Here is an 18,472-nt window from a genome sequence, read left to right as displayed (position 1 = left end):
CTACAATTTTATTAAACTTTGTTTTTAATTGCTCCCAGTACTTCTGAGGAGTGAAAACTATTACCTCAGGTCTACTGTTGTCTCTTCAGAAGCAGTCATTTGTTTCCATGAGGTTGGGACAAGGCCTCAAGTTGCTGTGCAGTAGTTTTATTTAAAATGCTTTATTATAGATATAACTGTGACCCACTTTCCTGTCTTTTGTCTTTACATCTCAGTTTTTTTCTCTGTTTATTACTGTAAATATACTGTGGTATCTGAAGCTCCAGCTTTAAAAGTGTTGTTCTTTGGTTTTGAATATGGTAGTAATGTAACCAAACCCAAAAACTCTTACTAAAATAGGAAAAATGGACTTTGCATCACTTGGAAATGAGATAGGAGAGGATACTTGGTTCAACCACAACAGATTTTTTTTCATTGAAGTTTGTAACAACATCTTGGCAAAATGAAAAGCAATTTTAAAAGCCTCATTTTTTCACTCCTGTCTTGTGCATGTGTGACTATGTAACTATTGTTCTTATTCTGCTTGACCTCACTTTAATTGTACTGATCTTTTAATTGCCCTGATCTTTTAATGACACAAACTGGATCTAGCTCATTGTGTCTGATTCTTTTGCAAACCTTTTCCAGGATTCAAACTTTGTCACCTCAAAAACTATTGTTAGAAAACCAAACTCATGGAAAAGATATGTCTCTGTTTGTAGAAAAATATTGCCTTGGTAAAGAAACTGTTCAGCATTTAGAAGGCATTTGACTTTGTGGAGCTTCATAGTGACTTGACAGGTCTCCATGCAGATCCAGATTCAAAACTGAGACTAGCTGGCAGACAAGTCAATAGCCTTTTGAGCAGGGCTTGTCATTAATATCCACTGAATAACTCTCTTTATTAAATAGATTCTGTGGGGTTTTTTATTTAGATGTATATACATACTTATCTATATCAGTAAATTATATTAATATCATTTGTTCTGTGAACCTTACTTGCAAGAAAAAAGGGGTTTCTAATTGAAAATATTTAATTTTGCTTTCTTTAAAGCTTTCGGGATTGTACAACTGGTAACTTACAACAATATCTTTAAGCATCTTAGAATGCAGTTGTGTTGTGTTGGCTAAATAGAGTGATACAGAAACATGCATTTCATTTTGTCATTCATTTTTGAATAGTATTGTACATATCATTGACAGTTTTGTGGTGAACTGCTATCTCTCATCTACATTTTCCTACTGAGAAAATTACTTACTCCTATACAGAATGTGTGTTGCTATGAAAAACATGTCTGGGTTTACACCTTTAGATTCTGTGTGATTGATTTTGATACCTTACTGTGCTATTAAATGTCAAGTGTGGTCTGTTTCCTCTGTAGTTTGCCACAGTTTGCATGATTGTTTACTTGTAACAATGTTGCATCAAGATACAGATTTTAATTCTGATCAGTGATGGAGGATTCTTTCATTATCCTGATTAACATGACAGTAATTTGACTTAGATTTTGCTCTTTCAGATTTCTGATGCACTATGCTAATTAAGTATAACATCCTGTCATTACTAAATGAACATGTTTAAAATTTTTCAGGAGTCCTGATGAACTCTGTGGCTAAAATAAGACTTTAAAATAAGGGTTGTGATGACTCACCCTTAACGAGAAGGAACCACCTAAGATTCTCTGCTATCATAGGTGGTTTCCTAATTTGAACTAGGGCGGGACTTGCATTTGTCACACCTTGCAGATGCATGGCCTAAAAATTTAGAATTAAGAAGCCAGGAGCACTGCTACCTATGTACTCCTTCAAGTCTTCTGCCCCCTCCTCATCCCCTCTTGTCCCTTCATAAACAAGAATCTGGTCATTAGAATTCAAAGATTCATTATGGCTGCTTCACACGAGATGGTTTCTAGTGACAGAAATGTTTGCTTTGAGCCATGCAGTGTAGGTTTTTTAACTGTATTGCAGCTACTGTTTGGATTAAAAATAATTTCAGTGACTCATGGAAGGAGTAGAAGCTGCATTATATCAAGAGTATGTTTATGTAAAATTCAAGCATGTGGCTATGTCGGATAAACGCAAAAAATTATTGACTTCTTATTGAGGAGTGCCTTACTTCTGTAATACTGTTCCTCTGTTCCTTTTTGCAGTTAAATGTCTCAAGAACACACCAGCTTTTTTTGCAGAGAGGTTACATAAAGCAATGAAGGTAGGTGTCTGTGACAAGTTACATAAACTTACAGTGTGGAGCTTTTTAAAATGCTTGTACAGCTCTTGGGAAGGAACTGTGCAGCTGAAGGGATTACATTTTTCAGTGGGCAGATGACTAACAGTCATGATGCAGTCATTATTATGAAAGGATGGAAAAATCTAGCTAATTTGATCCAGTTTAACAGAGCAATGCATACAATCATGCATAAAACAATAATCTTCACTTGGTAAAACACAAATATGCTTGAAACTCATTGAAATGGATACTTTTTAAGTAGGGAATTCTAGCAGAAATAAATAAGTAGGCCATTTAACTTACCAAATTTTTCTGACCCCCCTGTATGTCTGTAAATCCCCCCTTTTTTTTTTGAGAGAGAGAAATTAGTTTCCTACCACTGCATTTAATTTATTTTAGCATGATAGGCTAAATTCTGTTCAAGCTTATTAAGTCAGTGGGGTTATTCTAGTAAATAGGCATTTTATTTTTTCATTAGTGCTGTACCATACACTTTCCAATACTTTGCACTGCTGCTTTGTTTGTTTCAGGGAGCAGGAACCAAGGACAGGACGCTGATCCGGATCATGGTATCGCGCAGCGAGGTTGACCTGCTGGACATACGTGCAGAGTACAAGCGGATGTATGGCAGATCCCTCTACACAGATATCAGTGTAAGCCTTGGAGACACGACCTGCCCTGCCATGACACCCCTTATGCTGGCAGAGCACTGCCCCTTGTGCTGAACAGCTGTTACCTGCACTGATGTAGCTGGCTGTGTTGGATTGCTGCATTTGCCAGGAGCATGGAGGCTGAGGGTCACAGGGTGGAGATCGCTTGGGTTTGCATGGGGGCTAGATGAACTAGAGATGGGGAGGAGCTAACAAGCAAGGAAGGAAAGGGAAATTGGTCCAGAGGGGTTTCTGAGACCCCTCTATCCCAATCTCCTTATATTATCTTGTGGGAACCACTCAGTCCTCCAATTGAGTAACAGTGGTGCTCTACTTCATCTGTGTTGGAAGAAGGTAAAGCTTCTAAAAATATTCTAAAGGATTGCCTCCTCTTTCTCTTGTAAGTACAGGACTTTGCAAATAGACTAAACTTCAGATTCTTTAGCAGTTGATCCACCCTCCTACTGCTCTTAAGAGCTATATGTACCAACAGCCAGGAAGATGCCTGGCCACTGGTAGGGTAGTAAGAGCTGAAGGAGAGTGAGTGGTGCCACTTTTATTTACCTTGTAATGAGGGGCCAAACCTGTTAAGCTCCTGTTTATTCCTTCTGCTGTGGACACTGAGGGGTATGTAACTTGGTGGTGTTTGGAAAGAATCCTGTAGATTCTGGAGTTTAGCATATTCAAATGTTTCCTCTACAGTAATTGCATGCCCTGTGACCACCTGTGTATGAATAAAAAGCAGTGAGACATTGGTGGAAAAGCTCTGCATTGCTTCTTCCCCCTGTTCCTCTTTTGATCTGGCATTATAATTTATCATTCAGAAGCAGAACAGGCCATATCTATTTAATGGACTGGCTTCAGTAAATATGGGTGTGCACATACACAGTTAGGTATATATAAACTCTGCTGCTTATTTCTGTAAATAAGTAGAGCCAAAAATGTCCCTGGAAAGGAAGTTCTTAGTTTTTCAACTGTAGCTTCACCTCTTTTGGTTGTTCTTCAACTTTTCTTTTTCTGTGTTCCTTTTCAGGGTGATACTTCAGGAGACTACCGGAAAATCCTACTCAAGTTGTGTGGTGGAAATGACTAAATGGAGCATTGAGCTTTTCTTTAAAAAGCTGCTCTTTTCATGTACTTGCTGCAGAGCATCTTTTTTTCTCCATAAGTAAATATGTAATGACCTGTTTCTTACAAGGCAATTGCATTTTAAAAGATAATACTGCATATATCTTCAGTTCAAAAGTAGTAGGTAATAAATGCCAAGCCCCCCAAAATACCAAGCTTAATGTGCCATCTGCTCAGGATTCTGTATAGTACCCTCAGCAATCCATGAATGGTCATTATTTCTTTTCTGCTTATATCATGTTGAAATAATGTTTGTTTAATGAAACAAAGATCACAGTTGTATGATTTTAAGGTGTTATTTTGTATAAACATTAAGTGCCATTTTAGTGCAAGTTTTATATCTGTTGTATTCAGAATTGGTTTTGGGCTAGCACACTTCCTGATATGTGGAGGTAGCAGCCTCGAGGTTTTCTATCTAGTTAAGACTGCTTTAAAGAAGTTTTGTCAAGTTCTGTTTTTTTTTACCTTGATTCTTTTCAAGGAAGATGTGTTCCACATTTCATTCTTGCTAAGGCAGAGTGTCACAAGGCAGGAGTAATGTTGACAGTAGTAAAGATTCTGTCATTAATGTTTAAATGTTCTGGATTGTGCCTTAAATATATATATATGTAAGAAGAGATTATGAGATTAAAGCTAAGACTTTGCAGACTGTGCCTTTTGGTGTTCATATTGACATGTGAGTGATGACTCAGTTTGTTTAACTTAGTTTTTCCATAGAAGTTCTCTTCCACAGGCTTATTCAAAAATTGTTGTTTTGGTAGGAGTTAGGGAGTTGTGTGCTGTTGGTAGCAATTGTCTGTACATGAGACATGTAATCTGTAGTTATTGATCAGTATTTTCATTTTGCATTTTTTAATTTCTCTTACTCTTGGAACTCTGAATTTTTATTCTCTGCTAGCACAGATGACATCTCTTCAGCTTGTTGTTCTCAAAATAAAAACATGTAAAGGTAAAAAGTACAAAGCAGGGGAAAGGTTTTCAAACTAGCTCAGTGAAAGTAGACTGCTTGTTAATCAAGAACATGCTAACTCACCTTACTTCACACACATCTAAGTGTTTTCCCTCTGTTGTGTAAGGGTCAGGCAGGCCCTTTTTACTAGAAGTTCTAGTGCCATTTGTCTTGAAAGAAAAAGGCAATGTCTTGGATTTAATTCTGGATTGCATTTGTCACCATGGCAAGGGAGGAGAATGTAACGATTACAGAATAATATGGTAGTGTGTGTCCAAATGATGGATTCTGTCTGGGGCTTGCTTACAGGACTCCCATTTTGGCCAGTGGCAGCAGGATGTCCTATGTACAAAGGCAGACCATCCTCTCATTTCTGTCAGAAAATCTGATCATGTCTTGAGAGGAATTTGCAGCTGGAAGTCTATCTTTGTTGGCTGAAACCAATATCAAGAGTTCACTTCTTTGCAAGGGAATGAGTAAGCTTTTGAATTAAGAGAAGTTTGTTAGCTGTGCTTTAGTCCTGAACACCATCTAATCTTGTTTTCTTACTGACAATGCTGTATTTGAAAGGTGGTTTTCATAAAGTTAGGGCTCCTGAAAGATTTAGAATGCAAAGTTTAAAACTGTGTCTGAAAGCAAATACGTTTTTATTATAAAGCAAACAACACAGAAGACAAACTACAGCTGAGGATTGTTCACCCTGCATGCATTCTCGAAACACAAGCTTATTAAATGATCTCAAGTGCAAATATTTATGACAACCACACTGTTACGTTCAGCTGTCTTCTGTCTTCACAGTGCTCAGCTGGTATCTGTATACAGAAGAGTTGATGTGATTATTTTGGGCTATGAGATCAGGATCAATCTTTGTGGATAAATCTCTTTTAAAACATGAATATTGCTACTCTAAAGTGGGGATTTGTCACACTGATTCACAAAATCATAGAAGGAAGGTCCAACCTGTCGTTCTTGAGTAGTTTGGCCGTTGTTGCAAGATCTGAGTAGTACTTGCTATAGATTTGCTGCAACTGTGCTGATTTCTGTTTTAAATTCACTGCAATGCTTTACTGGAATATTCTTCAGTTTACTGGAATACCCCCTTCCATTGTATGGGAGTAACTTAATTGGTAACCTGTTAACTGCCCCTCACAGAAAACTGTAAACTTCAATGGGTAATAAAGTTGGTGAGGACAGTGTCAGTCATTGTTACCAGATCCATACAGCCAACTTCAAGAACCAAAAACCAGCATGAACTCTACTGCTGTCTACTTCAAGCCCACTTCCATCATGTAAGTACACTGTAGTGTGCCCAGGTACAGCTATCTTAAATGAACAAACAGCAGGGCACTGACAAAACTGACTTCATAAACATGTCTGTGGATGCTTTCATCTATCCACAAGTGGTTTATTTTCCACCAAGAGTGTCTCGCCTTCTTAAGTGCACTGTTGAAAATATTTAGGCAGAGGATGAAGAGCATAGAGCATTATAAGAAAGTGGGTATAATAGGTGGTCTCATCCAACTAATTTTTGTTGTGGTTTAATGTATTCCAAAAACGTTTATCCAGGAGCATGTTTTGTGTGAGGGGCTTACATGTCAAAGTTGGATTTAGGATATCAAAGTGGCAGTACCTCCAGTTTTGTAAACTTTTGTTGCTGCCTCATTTTGTCACACATGAAGCTAAAGAATCACAGGATCTTAAATCTGAAAGGGACCTTGAGATAACTTCATCTGTCCTGCTGTTCTAAGGTGAGTTGCTTCCTTTTCTCCTAACCTAGTGGTTGTTGAAATCTGATTTTCCAAACTGGACTCACAGCTGGGGTCCTGAGACCCCAGTTCTGAGGCCTTAGCTGCCCTGAGCTGAATTAGTTCACATCTTGAGAGAGAAAATATGGCATATTTAATAATAACATGTGTAACCCTTTTTTTCAACTTAGGTTATACCTGATGAGATACTGACCATCAAAAACATCTATAAGTGGAGTTCCTGGAACGGTGGGGATGTTCAGTGTTGTCTCACTGATGATGTTGAGGAGCGATTTGACTTCTGATTCTAGGTGCTCCACTGTTTTTATTACCTTCTAATGGAAACAAGGGAGACAAATGGAGAAAGAAGGTAGAGGGTCAAGTGGAAGGAATTGGACCAGATGTGTTTGGAAATGCAAACCTCATGTCCTATAATGCCAACAGCTACTTTAGTCTAATACACATTGCAGGTTTAAACACTTCTTTTGTTCTGCTGGCCTCTAGTGGCACCAAGTATTAGCACTTGGTTTTGCAAGAGTTGTTACAGCTCCCCTGTCTAAAGAAGAACTTGACTTCTTGGAGCTTTTCATTAGTTTGTTTTTAATTCTTTCTCATTTCTGAGAGAAATGCAATTTACTAAATGCAATAAAAGAATCTACATGGACAGTGAGAGGAGCTGATGGAGTGGAAAGACGAGGGCTGGGACTAGAGCAGAGGAGAGGTAATGTTCCCATTTGAGAACCACAGCATGAAGTTTGGGACCTACGCAGCTGAGAATATATAGCAGGTATCTTGTAAGTGCTTAAGAGACCAGGAAAAAAAAATCAAACTTTGCAGCTTTCCTGGAATCCCAGAACAGAAACTTCTTTATCTGTCTATCTTGGAGTCACCTGCAGGACTTGCATCTACCCATAAGCCAATGTGAAACTTTACAAATACCAGTTCTGAGATTTTTAGATTAAAGGCACAGTTATAAACATTGTAGAAAAGGCTGATAAACTGTTAATCGTATTTTTGGAATTCACCAAGATTCTATATTTCTGGTGATAATAGCTTTATGGATAGTTATAAACAATGGCATCTGGAAAAAGTAGTCCAACCTTGACTAGAATAAAGTCAAGAAGGGACACTGTCTAGAAACACCCCTTTTATTTGGTCAAAAGGATAGGGCAGAGGTCTGGTAAGGTTCAAGAGCCAGCACAATCCCTCTTACCTCTTCAATAATATCTAAGCGTTCATGGATCATATGTTCATTACACCAGCTTCCTCTTTCTGAACTTTCAGGTACCATGCTGATAGGATCACCAGCAGCTGGAAATATAGACACAGTTAATTAGCAGAAGTTTAATAGCAGTCCTTGTCTTTGAGATTTCTGAAGTGGTATTTTGCATGCTACACAGCATTGTTTATGAGCCAAATATAGGAAATGAACATTTCCAGTAACTGCAGCTGTGCGTCAGTACTTGCCTGCACGTCATGTTGGTTGGAACGAGGTGTTTTCTCTTGCCACCAGTGTTTGTTTTGTTCTGTTTATGTTGTGTTTGTTTTACATAATCTATTTTTTCTATCTGTGTAGGGTAAGTTTATATGCTGTGACTCTTGTCTCTCTTAAGTGTAAAACCTAACTGTTGGGAAGATCTGCCTTACACAACAGTTCCTCATAGACTTTCTTCAGAAGCAGCTGGTGTGGTAAAGCTAAGCTTGTCCACTTTCTAAATAGATGCTGATGATTGCTCTGCCAGAAAGTTGTCCCACAACAGTCTGACTTTGGGAAGGGAAGCAATAAAAAATGCTTCATTTCTGAGCACATTTGCTGGCTTGTATGTGGTGCTATGCACAGAGTCACATGTTTCTGTGTGACATATAACTCAGTTATCTGTGTTTACCTCTTAGTACTCATGAGCTCTTGCTCTTTGAACTTTTCATTATACTGGCTGTGTTCCATGAAGGGTCAGTAGCTGCTGGTGTCCATGCTTTAGTGGAGCCTATTTGCTTTTCGTAACTTCTGTGCAGCATTCAGTAACATTTAAATTTTCAAATGTGTGCAGAGGGCTGTAGTGGAATATTTTAAACTGTGCTAAAGTGATAACATATCTTCCTGTATTTAAAGTTAGGTTTTGCTCTTGTTTGATGCTTGAAGCAGCTATGATAATGAGGAAGCAGCAGTAACTCATTCTGTCATTGTTTGATTGCAACAAAGACAAAACAGCTTGTGTTGTAAAGAAAGACACATGAGCAGTAACTAATTCTGTCTTCAGTGTTGCTGTGCCAGAGCAGTGTTTTGGAACTGCTGCTGTGCTTTATCTCAAGCCTGTGCCAAGATTTCTGAAGTGTAGGCGTCAGGTGATGGCAAACGTGTCAGTAAGGATCCCTGCAGTTTGGGGTGGATGAGAGATGTACTCTCAGTTGGAATGGCATCCTTGGAATTGGAGGGTGGAGGAGCAATTACACAGTGACCTGACTTACTGGGGCATTATTTAGAAATTGGTTTGGCAGAGGTTTGGTTTTTTTAGTGCAGTCACCAGGAGGTGGTGCTGTTAGGACAGAATCCCAAAGACTACAGAAGAGTGCTGAAATACAGCAGGTATTTCAACAGCAGCTGCTTTGCAGTTGCTCTTTTTTCCCCCTGTTTGCTGCTAGTGGTGGTGGTTTGTGAGTGTTGTTATATCTTAGTGGTCAAATGAACCATGCTATTTCTCAAAATTTTTGCTTCTTTACATGTTTTTTTTCCATCATGACTGGAACAGTGTGGAAATACTGAAATTGCAGTGGTTGATTCTCTAGGCAGGTGTTTGTAGGTGGGGAGGTTAGATATGGTGGATGACTGATATTTGTTCAAAGGACATGTATACATATCAAGTACAGCCAGTATAAGGTTGTTGCATCTTTTGTGAGCTTAGCAAAGCACTGCACAGCTTTGTGTGCATCTAGAGAATGAGGTTAAGGGGTTGCTGTGAGCCACAGGACTCTTGGTTCCTTGGGGTAGTGGGTTCCTCTCCTGACACAGAGGGAGGCAGCTTTCCATCGCTCCAAGCACTTTTCTGCCTTAGCAGGTGTAATGGGCTGGAGTACTGAAGGAGGACCAAGTCAAACAGGGTTTGACAGGGCTGTAAGATATCACTCAGAACCACAGAATTAGTGCAGTGCCTAAACATTTGACAAACAGGCCAAGCCTAAGTGTCTCAGAAACCACCTGACAGCTGATGTTAGCAACGCTAAAGGTTAGTATAAGCAAAAGCGTGTCTAGTTGTAGCCCTCACAGTATGGAGCTGTGAGAGGGCTGAGCTAGGAGAAACCCTCTCAGGACTGCATGTCCATGTCTTGTTAGAACAGAGCTGCTCAGGCTCTTGTAATTGACCCTTCACCACCATGCCAGAACAGGCTATTTCAGCTGCTGCTGGCTGGGCAGCCAGTGCTTTGTCAGTGTAGATGTCTTCTTTTTCCTGAGTCCTAGCTTGAGGCTTTGGCTTCCCAAAATGCCCATTGTTATTCTGTTGTTTGGCTTTAGGTCTTAAGCCCAGCTTTATCTCTGGGATGGGCTGTTCACAGGACACATCCGGTCCCTTGTAAATATGGCACATATCTGGGTCACCATGGTCAGGCAATTCAGCCAAAGCAGTAATTTCCATGTGCTCAAAGACAGCACATGGAATGTTGCTTATGAGCACTGCCCTTCTTTATTGCAGCTGGTAGAAGAAAGGGACACTATCTGCCTTTGGCACTGACCTTACTCCAGCAGCATCTCTACTGCATAAAATAATAACAGTCACCATGTAAAGGAAGCAAAGAGCGAAGGCTGCAAACTATGTAAGCGAAAGACTAATGACTTCTTAGGATAATTCCAGGTACTTACTTTCTGAAGTTAATGAAGAAACATTTTTTAAATGTTTTTTAAATTGGAATTTTTCCTTGTCTGTGTTTCAAAGCACATGTGTAAATAGAGATAACTTTGGTAGTAAGTGTTGAAGCTAACCACTTTTAAAAGTGAAGTGTTCTTTGTATACCATATAAATTACATATTTAAAATGTGTGGGTGCTTGCAACTTCTGACAATTTAGACAAGTGTAGGAGGTATATTTCAATGTCTTAATTCTCTCATTTGAAATTTAATAGATTATTTCATGCAGGCACTTGTAACATTTCAATATGGCAGCGAGAACGTTACCTTTCAGTTAATGTCCCATCTGCAAATTTCCACCTGATGTTTCTTACAAGTGAGGTGTTTAGTTAAATTCTTGAAATCTATTCTATTTGATATATAGGGTGGTTATTTTCCATCAAGAGCCAGAACTCTTGTGTTCAAGATGAGAAAATGCTCATGCGTTTTTTCCTCTTTATTAAGTTCTCTGTCCTACATAGATGGTGCCCATAAATCTGGGTTGTTCCAACCACCCTGGGCTGTGATACAGTCAGACCCTGGCAGGGAAATGGAGCATCTCTGAACTGCTTGTTAATAAGGATCTGTTTCCTAGAAAAATATGCCTAAAGTTTGAAAGAAGTAGCACAATGGAGAGTAAGATCTATGTATCATGGTCAACCTGACTGTAGAGAACTTGATTTTATAGCAAGGGAGAGAAAGAGCAATGAAGTGAGAATCAAAACAGCCTTACTAAACAGGTTAAGAACAGAGGCCTTAGATTAAGAATATCCCTCAGTTCAGCTCTTCTGCCACCTGTACATTCAATATATTCCCCCACTCCACAAGATGTTGCTTCTCTGTGCTCCCTGACGAAGTTCCCTTCTAGGACTGTGAGGGCTTTTTCTATTCAGGTGCTATTCAAAATGGTTCATTTTGATCATCCAAGTAGTTGCTAATGGTCAACATTAGAATAAACCTGAGCAACTGCCTCTCTGCTGTCATTTTCTGTGGTTATTAGAATGGCCAGAACTGAAGTATGTGACCACACAGATCTGGTAGGTCTTTTAAATTATCCTTCCTAATGACACATTGGTGGTCCAAATGAAGTTACAGACTTGATTTAGAAATTGTTGGGTTGGATTCTTTGGTCTGCATTACAGAGAAGGTCAAGGTGAGTGACCACAATGTTCTCCACTGGTCTTAAAACCTATAAAATTATTGTTTGTGCTTAGTAGGGCAGGAGGCATAAAACAAAGCAGGCCACAAGCGAAGTGAAAGAAATAGGAGATTGAAATAGGAACCAGATGGCAAATGAGGAAGCCTGAAAACACGTGATAGAGCAAGGGGAATAAAGGAGAACATGGCTAATTCTTCAAGAAAACATGCTGTGCTGTGTGTTTTTGTTTGCACTGCCTTAGGTTTAGTAGTATCATTTTATTCCTAAAACATAGCATATGGCCAGACAGCCTTTGATGAGAAAAGGAATGGCAGTAGTAATGATTTATGTTCCAACAGGGAAAAGGTAATGAACTGGAGGATCAAGTTCAAATGATTAATTCACTAACCAGTTTGGGAGGAATGCAACACACTTCTGAATGGATTTTGGTGATCCTTGCTTAAATTATTTTTTCTCTAAATATAAGTGCTGGATTCCACTTGGAAATTTGCATGTAATTTTGAAATGCTAGCTCAAGAAATCACATCATTTTCTGAGTGATTGGTGAAGATGCCTTGCAGCTGATTTCAGGAAAGATTCAATTGCTTTGAACCTGAACTGATACTAATAACTACCAGTACTAGTGCTTTCAGACCACAGACTAAGCTAAAACTTAGTAATCTTTAATTTTAGGGGGTATTCTTCAAGGCATCAAAGTTAGTTTCTACTAATGTCAGCTCTTAATTAATTACATTGGCATCCTTGGATATGGAAGTACTGAATTAACTTTGTGTCACTACCAGTTTTATTATCACCAGTACATTTAAATTCATTTTAAGCTGTTTTATATAAGTCAAGCCATATCAAATTTTATTGTTAGGACATAAAAAATAATTTATTTGGATAGCAAGTGTTGTACTGAAAATGCTTTTTGGAGCACAGATTCCCTTCAGGTTCTTAGCCACTCAGAAGCATATCTTTAACTGTACATAGAGCATCTTTCTGGCTGTAATTCATAATGCTTAACTGTGATTTAGATACCTCTGAACTTCTTTTTGAGTTTAGTCTCTATTTTCTTAAAGATAAGGGAATTCTTACCTTTAGTGATTGCAATAAGGACTGCTGGAATTGTAATAAATATTTAAAATTCCTTAGCAACTTACATACTGCCATATGCTTCACACTGGAGGCAACTGCATAGGTATGCTTATATTTACATAAGAATATACACATATAAATATATATACATGTAAATATTTAAGTGTGCACACACCTTTACTAGGCTCTAGCTTCATGGCAGAACAACAAGGTAAATTTCATACAGGGTCAATATGATTTATCCAAAGTGGGAAATGGAAATCGGGCATTGTATATTAGACAGTAAACTGACAGTATAGGAAGATCTGAAATTTAGGAGTTGTGAGAATGCTGTTTTTTTGTTTGTTTGTTTTCTGGTTTGTTTGGTTGGTTTTTTAATTTCAAGAAGGTACATTGAAAGTTTTTAATGCCTGATTAGGGATTAATCTGTAATCTGTACATTCACTGAATACTTCAACTCCTGCCTAAATGTCAAGTCCTGGAAAGGTTTCAAACATAATAAAAAATCCAAGGGATTTCTCTGGTATCTAAGAGTTATGATCCTCTGATAAGGGAAGCATCCTGAATTAAGTTTCTTCTATGAAATTAGTTGTTTTTAATATTAATTTTAGAAGCTAAATAACCATTTCAGAAAATCAAGTTCCAAAATTGCACACCTGGTTCGTACTCTATCAAGCTGTAGAATATACTGCTGTGAGTATTATTTTAGATCCTACATTAGTTAAGATTGTACTTGTTTTAATTCTTTTTTACCTGAAAGAGAAGGAGCAAAGGGGGAATCTCGGGGATTGGGGAATATATTAATGAAGGTGAGTCAGGTACCAACCCACGAGTTCTCATGTCTGCCTGGTGTGTCCCATCCACCTGGGTGTGGGACTTTGTCACAGTGTGTTCTGGTCCAACCACACATCACTTGTGCTTGTGAAATGTGCAAAACCAGAAATGGGACCTCATAGCAATTGTTCCTGACTAGATAGCAGATATTTCTGTGTAAAACTTTTCATTTACAGGCAACTTTTGCTATTGTGACCCATGTAATTCTCTTTTCATAAAGGGATCCATCTCTCATCCAGCAGTGGAGACTAAGAGGGAGTGCACAAGACCAGGGATAGTTCATGCTCCCAGTGGGTGGTGTATTTTTTTAAGGCACAGAAAAATCTGGGCCCCTGCCATGGCTATGTGTGAGAAGCAAAATTGCTACTTGAAAAACTACTTTCTTTTTTCTGCTGTTTGACCACATCTGTGATTATAAGATGCACTTAAATTTTGTGTATTTTAATTCAAAAGAAGAAGGATAGTAATTAAATGTTTCTGTGAGGGAACTATTGGCTTGGAGAGTGTTTTCAGCATGCTGGTCTCCTGAACAAGCAGACAGAGAATATCCTCTTGCTCTTGCTTCTCTTGCAATGGAAAATGACTACAGGGAATTGGATTAATAAGAGACACAAGCTATGTAATTAGCAGGTACCTTATTTCATGCTTTATCTTACGATGCTTTGGGCTGCAGAAAAGTTTGTCTTTATTATGTATTTATTTTCATGTGAATGTATCTTTGTTATTGAAACCAAGGCTAAATGTTAGAAGGATTATAGCTAGAAGCTGTAGAGGGCATATTCTTGTGTAGAGAAGGGGAAGCTGTTTAGGAAGAAGAGGAACTGTATAATATATATATATTCTTCTATAAAAGAGTCCAAGTTGTGCAGAATTAGAGAGCTTAAGGGTGGCTTGAAAGTGGAGGATGTGAGATACATAAATAATGGACTCCACCAGCAATTTGAGGATAAGTAGTGGTATCAGGGGATAGAGTTTCTCAATTTTATGAGGACATGGCTTTTGGTCTGTGTTTAGTAATAGAAATGATTGTCAGGGGAGTGGGCGAGGTGAGTCTGTGACTTCTTAGTCAGCTCTGTGATTGTGTAGTTTTCCTATGTCTAAGTCATTATAGTAGAAAGAAATTAGTACAATGAAAGAATATAATTTTAGGTTTGTTTCTAATATCTGAACAAATCTAAGAACTTGCCTGAAGATATATTTTATCTTGGCAGACAGTTCATCCATTCTGCAACAACTCGGGAAGTAGAATAGTGAGAGAAGGGCAGATATGCACACACATACATACATAGTAGATCCTGACATTCAGGCCAAGGACTTACACCTGCTTCAGCCAGAGCGGATCAGCTGCATTTATGGATAGAGCCACATCCTGCAGGTGAACAACAGGAGTCCTATATTTCTAAACTCCTGATTTTTGGGGGGAGTTTGATACTAATTTTCGCTTTATGTTTGGGTGTTACAAAGTCCACAGAACTTAAATTCCTTTTAACTAAACATAAGAAAACATAGGACTTTACAGATAGATAAAATAACTTTATAAAATGCTCACTTCTGTACTGAACCCTGATCTCCAGTTACCTCACAATCTTAAAAAACACAGTTATTTTGGGGTGCACTTTTGTTGTCTCAAACTTTATTTCTCCTTCTTTGTTAGAGCTCAAAGGTGGCTGTAATTACAAGGACTGTAATCCTTGTGTTGGAGACAATAATGCTGATAGCTTTCTGTAAAGACAGAAAATACCTATAACATGGAGTATAGGTTAAAACGTTATTTATTTGTTAGTAGAGAAATATGAGTCCAAATCTGGCCTAGAATAGGATATCTATAATAAATTTTTACAGTGGCTTTAATTCTACAATGTAGTGGTTTAATCTCCTAGAGAAAAGGTGCTCCTCTTTGATAAAGCAACTGGTCAATTTGGGGAAGAATCTGGCTCTTCTGAAATGATTTTTTTCCCCCAGTTTCTAGATAATTGCCTAGCATATAGAACTTCCCAGCTTTGATATTGCATGTGAATATCAGAGGTTTCAAAACATCTTGGGAATTGAAAAAATGTTAGGTGAATGAAGAGAGCCATTCATACACTTGGTTTACTTTAACCTGTAGTTAAACCGAAGGAAACGTCCGCTGTTGGCAGCGAGTCACGGCGCAGCGCTGGAGGCTGCGCCGGGCGGAGCGCTCGGTGCTGCTGCGCTCCGCTAATGGTCCCTGTGGCGGGGCAGGTACTTGTTTACCCAGAACTCCAGGTCACCTCTCTGCCACCATAAACACGGAGCAAAATCTTCGCTGTTGGGGTGCCACACCCCTCGGAACGGTTCGCCTGGAAACACGCTTAAATGGGGCAGGTATTGTGCTCCAGGCTACGCCGTGCGCTGCGTTTGAGCAGCGCCTCGCAAATTAACCCAGCACCGGCAGCAAAGCACTGGAACTGTGCCAGGAGCACATGGTTGCATCCAGAAGGGCTCCCGTGCCAGCCTCTCCCCCTGAATGATTTGGAGGCTGAGCTCTTTGAATGTGAGAACGTTTATATTAATGGCTGGATTAAAATGTGAATTCTAGTTTGGCTGAATAATTTTTGAGAGGAACTCGTGGGAGTTAGGATGGGGAGATCTACAAGGAAATCAAATGTTCCAAACCCAAAGGTAGCAGAGGGAAAGTGGGGATGGCTTTTTTAAGCCTTCAGTCTGGCAGGGTGCTCCCCTGGCCATGACAGACACAAAATTTCTCATTTTGCATGAAAACCACTAAGACAGTAAACGTGCTTTGCTGACTGAGTAGCTGCCACCTGGCATGAGACTGGGCACTAGTCTCCTCTGCAGTTATTATTGAAGTGCTATTCTAATTAACCAAATTTTATCTGAGTTTACGAATTATTTTAGGTCAAAACCCTACTTTTATGGGAATAGACAAAGCCATTTGTTATTTTCTTTTATTTCACATTTATTCCAATGAAGCTCACAAAACTCGTGAGAGGACAGTGAATTCTTGTGGAATGAAAACAGAGTGCTCTTGGTGTTGCATTGATATCTCAGTTCATCACTGAGATAAACATCACAAAGCTAATTAAGTAGAAGGGAGTCAGGGAGACAAAGAATGACTAGAACTTGGGGATAGAAGGGACTAACAGTTTTTTAGGAAATGTTTTGAATGTAATAGGCTCTTACTACCCTGCCATGAAATACAACTATTGTCTTGTCAAGAAAGTAGGACTAGAGGGAAAATAAACCTGAGGCTCAGCTAGCAGAAAAGATGTAGTGCAAACAGGCTGGGAAGCCAGGTTTGTGGTTACACAGGGACTGTAAACCCTTGAACTAGTGAAACTGAATCGCTTTCAGTCACACTACAATGTGATTACAGGTTATTCAGTGCTAATCTCTTGTTAATGAAAGTATTCAGATGCAGACTTATGAGATGTTCTCTGTTTATTCTTTGTTCTCCCAAGGCTTTTGGGAGAATTCATTATGTACCTCAAAATCTCAGGAATAAGTAGTCCAAAGCAAAAGAAACAAAATGGTGATGCTCTTACCTGAAAATTTTAAAAGGCGGCTTTGAATAAAGGAGAATCTTTCTCTAATAACCTTGAACTTCAATCTCATTTCTGAGTGGATTGGTGTGATATTAATATGGCTGCCAGAACAGTAATTATGGAAATTCAGAGCACTGTCTGCAGCACTTTAATGTGGTTCTAAATTTCTGAAGGTAGAGTGATACTATCTCCTGTAAGAAGTAAAAAAATCTTCAAATCTACCAAAGCGATATGCCTACAGGACAGACTTAAATGTCACAGAAATTAAGTTTTACCTCTCAAATCAGAGAATTTTGACAGATACCTGTGTCACCTTCACATAAAATCCATAGAGAAATTAAGCAAATATTTGCCTCCCCCTCCCACCCCATGCAAAGTCTTTGACCATACTGAGATTAAGCTCCAGTTTCTGCTTCGCAAGTTCACAGTCACTTACCTAAAGGATCTTGCTCCTGCAGGACGAGAACAAATGCCAGTGCCCAGAGGAAAAGCATGGTTCCAGCCTGCCCGGGCTCTGCCGTGGCTGTGCTGGAGAGCCCCGCAGCCTCCCTCCCTCCTGCCCGGCTTCCTATCGACTCCTCGTCCAGCCCTTCGTGCTGAGGTTTAGCCAGAGTCAGGCGGAAATATGCCCAGCCTGAGCCAAGATTCTTAAGCTGTTCTCTTCTGCTTCCCTCCTTTTAAAAACACCCTTCCAGCTCCATGCACAGCCCAGCTATTCAGGCAAGCTGGAAGTGGCCCAGGCTCTCCAAAATTAGGTGGTTTTTTTTTTTTACTCTTGTGTTTATTTACACAGATTACAATGGAATTCAATGAAAAGTTTGGATCCTGTAAATATAGCAAGTGGGGCAAGGCAAAGAAGGGAGAAAAGAGGAGTGCTGGATGTTTCTTTCCCTGTAGAATTTCATCTGGGGCAAGCAGAAGCATTGGAAAATACAGTATCTTCAGATCTTGTGAGCTTATCGGGCTTTTACCATTTTATGCTCTTTTTGAAGTGTGCAGAAACATCTTCCTCGGGCAGTACAATGTGTGGCAGTCTTGTGGAGGTTACAACTGTCTGTGGGGGTTTATGTCTGGACATTATCATAGGACCTCCTAAGGAGTCATCTGAGCTCTTCTCAGTTTGGCAGGGTTTTAAAATTGGTCGGGCTTGGTATCATTACATGTAAAAATAGCACTAATCATGGTAGCCCAGCAACATGTATGATTTTTAGCAGGATCTTGGTTGAATATTGTTTGTCCTGCAGGTTCCTGGATGTTGTCTGGATAAGCATCAGTCTTTGACCCCTCTAGGTTTGTGTTAAAATACTTCAGGTATCTCCT

General features: G+C 39.2%; 2 protein-coding genes across 6 annotated transcripts in view; one reads left to right on the top strand and one right to left on the bottom strand.

Annotated features, from left to right (window-relative positions):
- The window catches only part of ANXA11 (annexin A11), a 29,251-nt gene extending 24,614 nt beyond the window's left edge, over window positions 1-4,637 (top strand). For 3 of the 4 annotated variants that reach the window (XM_085583405.1, XM_021526671.3, XM_085583403.1), the window contains 3 exons: window positions 2,130-2,188; window positions 2,737-2,859; window positions 3,890-4,637. In XM_085583405.1, the coding sequence (XP_085439531.1) occupies window positions 2,130-2,188; window positions 2,737-2,859; window positions 3,890-3,949 (242 nt within the window). In that variant the 3' untranslated portion in view covers window positions 3,950-4,637. Of the gene's footprint in view, window positions 1-1,033; window positions 1,054-2,129; window positions 2,189-2,736; window positions 2,860-3,889 lie in introns of all 4 variants that reach the window. The other variant, XR_014956278.1, reaches the window with a different exon arrangement.
- A 924-nt stretch (window positions 4,638-5,561) lies between these two features.
- Window positions 5,562-17,884, bottom strand: PLAC9 (placenta associated 9). Of its 2 annotated transcripts, XM_021526674.4 has the most exons (4): window positions 17,589-17,884; window positions 7,892-7,989; window positions 6,893-7,013; window positions 5,562-5,745 (listed from the first exon to the last, which is right to left on the bottom strand). In XM_021526674.4, the coding sequence occupies exons 1-4, from the start codon at window positions 17,644-17,646 to the stop codon at window positions 5,735-5,737; spliced, it is 288 nt and encodes a 95-aa protein (XP_021382349.3). In that variant the 5' UTR covers window positions 17,647-17,884; the 3' UTR covers window positions 5,562-5,734. The 2 variants fall into 2 exon arrangements, with proteins under 2 accessions (XP_021382349.3, XP_085439532.1); XM_085583406.1 differs by lacking the exon at window positions 5,562-5,745 and having other exon boundaries at window positions 5,752-7,013; window positions 17,589-17,863.
- Between the last annotated feature and the right edge of the window lie 588 nt (window positions 17,885-18,472).

The sequence above is a fragment of the Lonchura striata genome, chromosome 6 (genome assembly GCF_050655825.1).
Source record: "Lonchura striata isolate lonStrDom1 chromosome 6, ASM5065582v1, whole genome shotgun sequence".
Taxonomy (NCBI): domain Eukaryota; kingdom Metazoa; phylum Chordata; class Aves; order Passeriformes; family Estrildidae; genus Lonchura; species Lonchura striata.
This window is presented reverse-complemented; position numbering and strand designations above follow the sequence as displayed.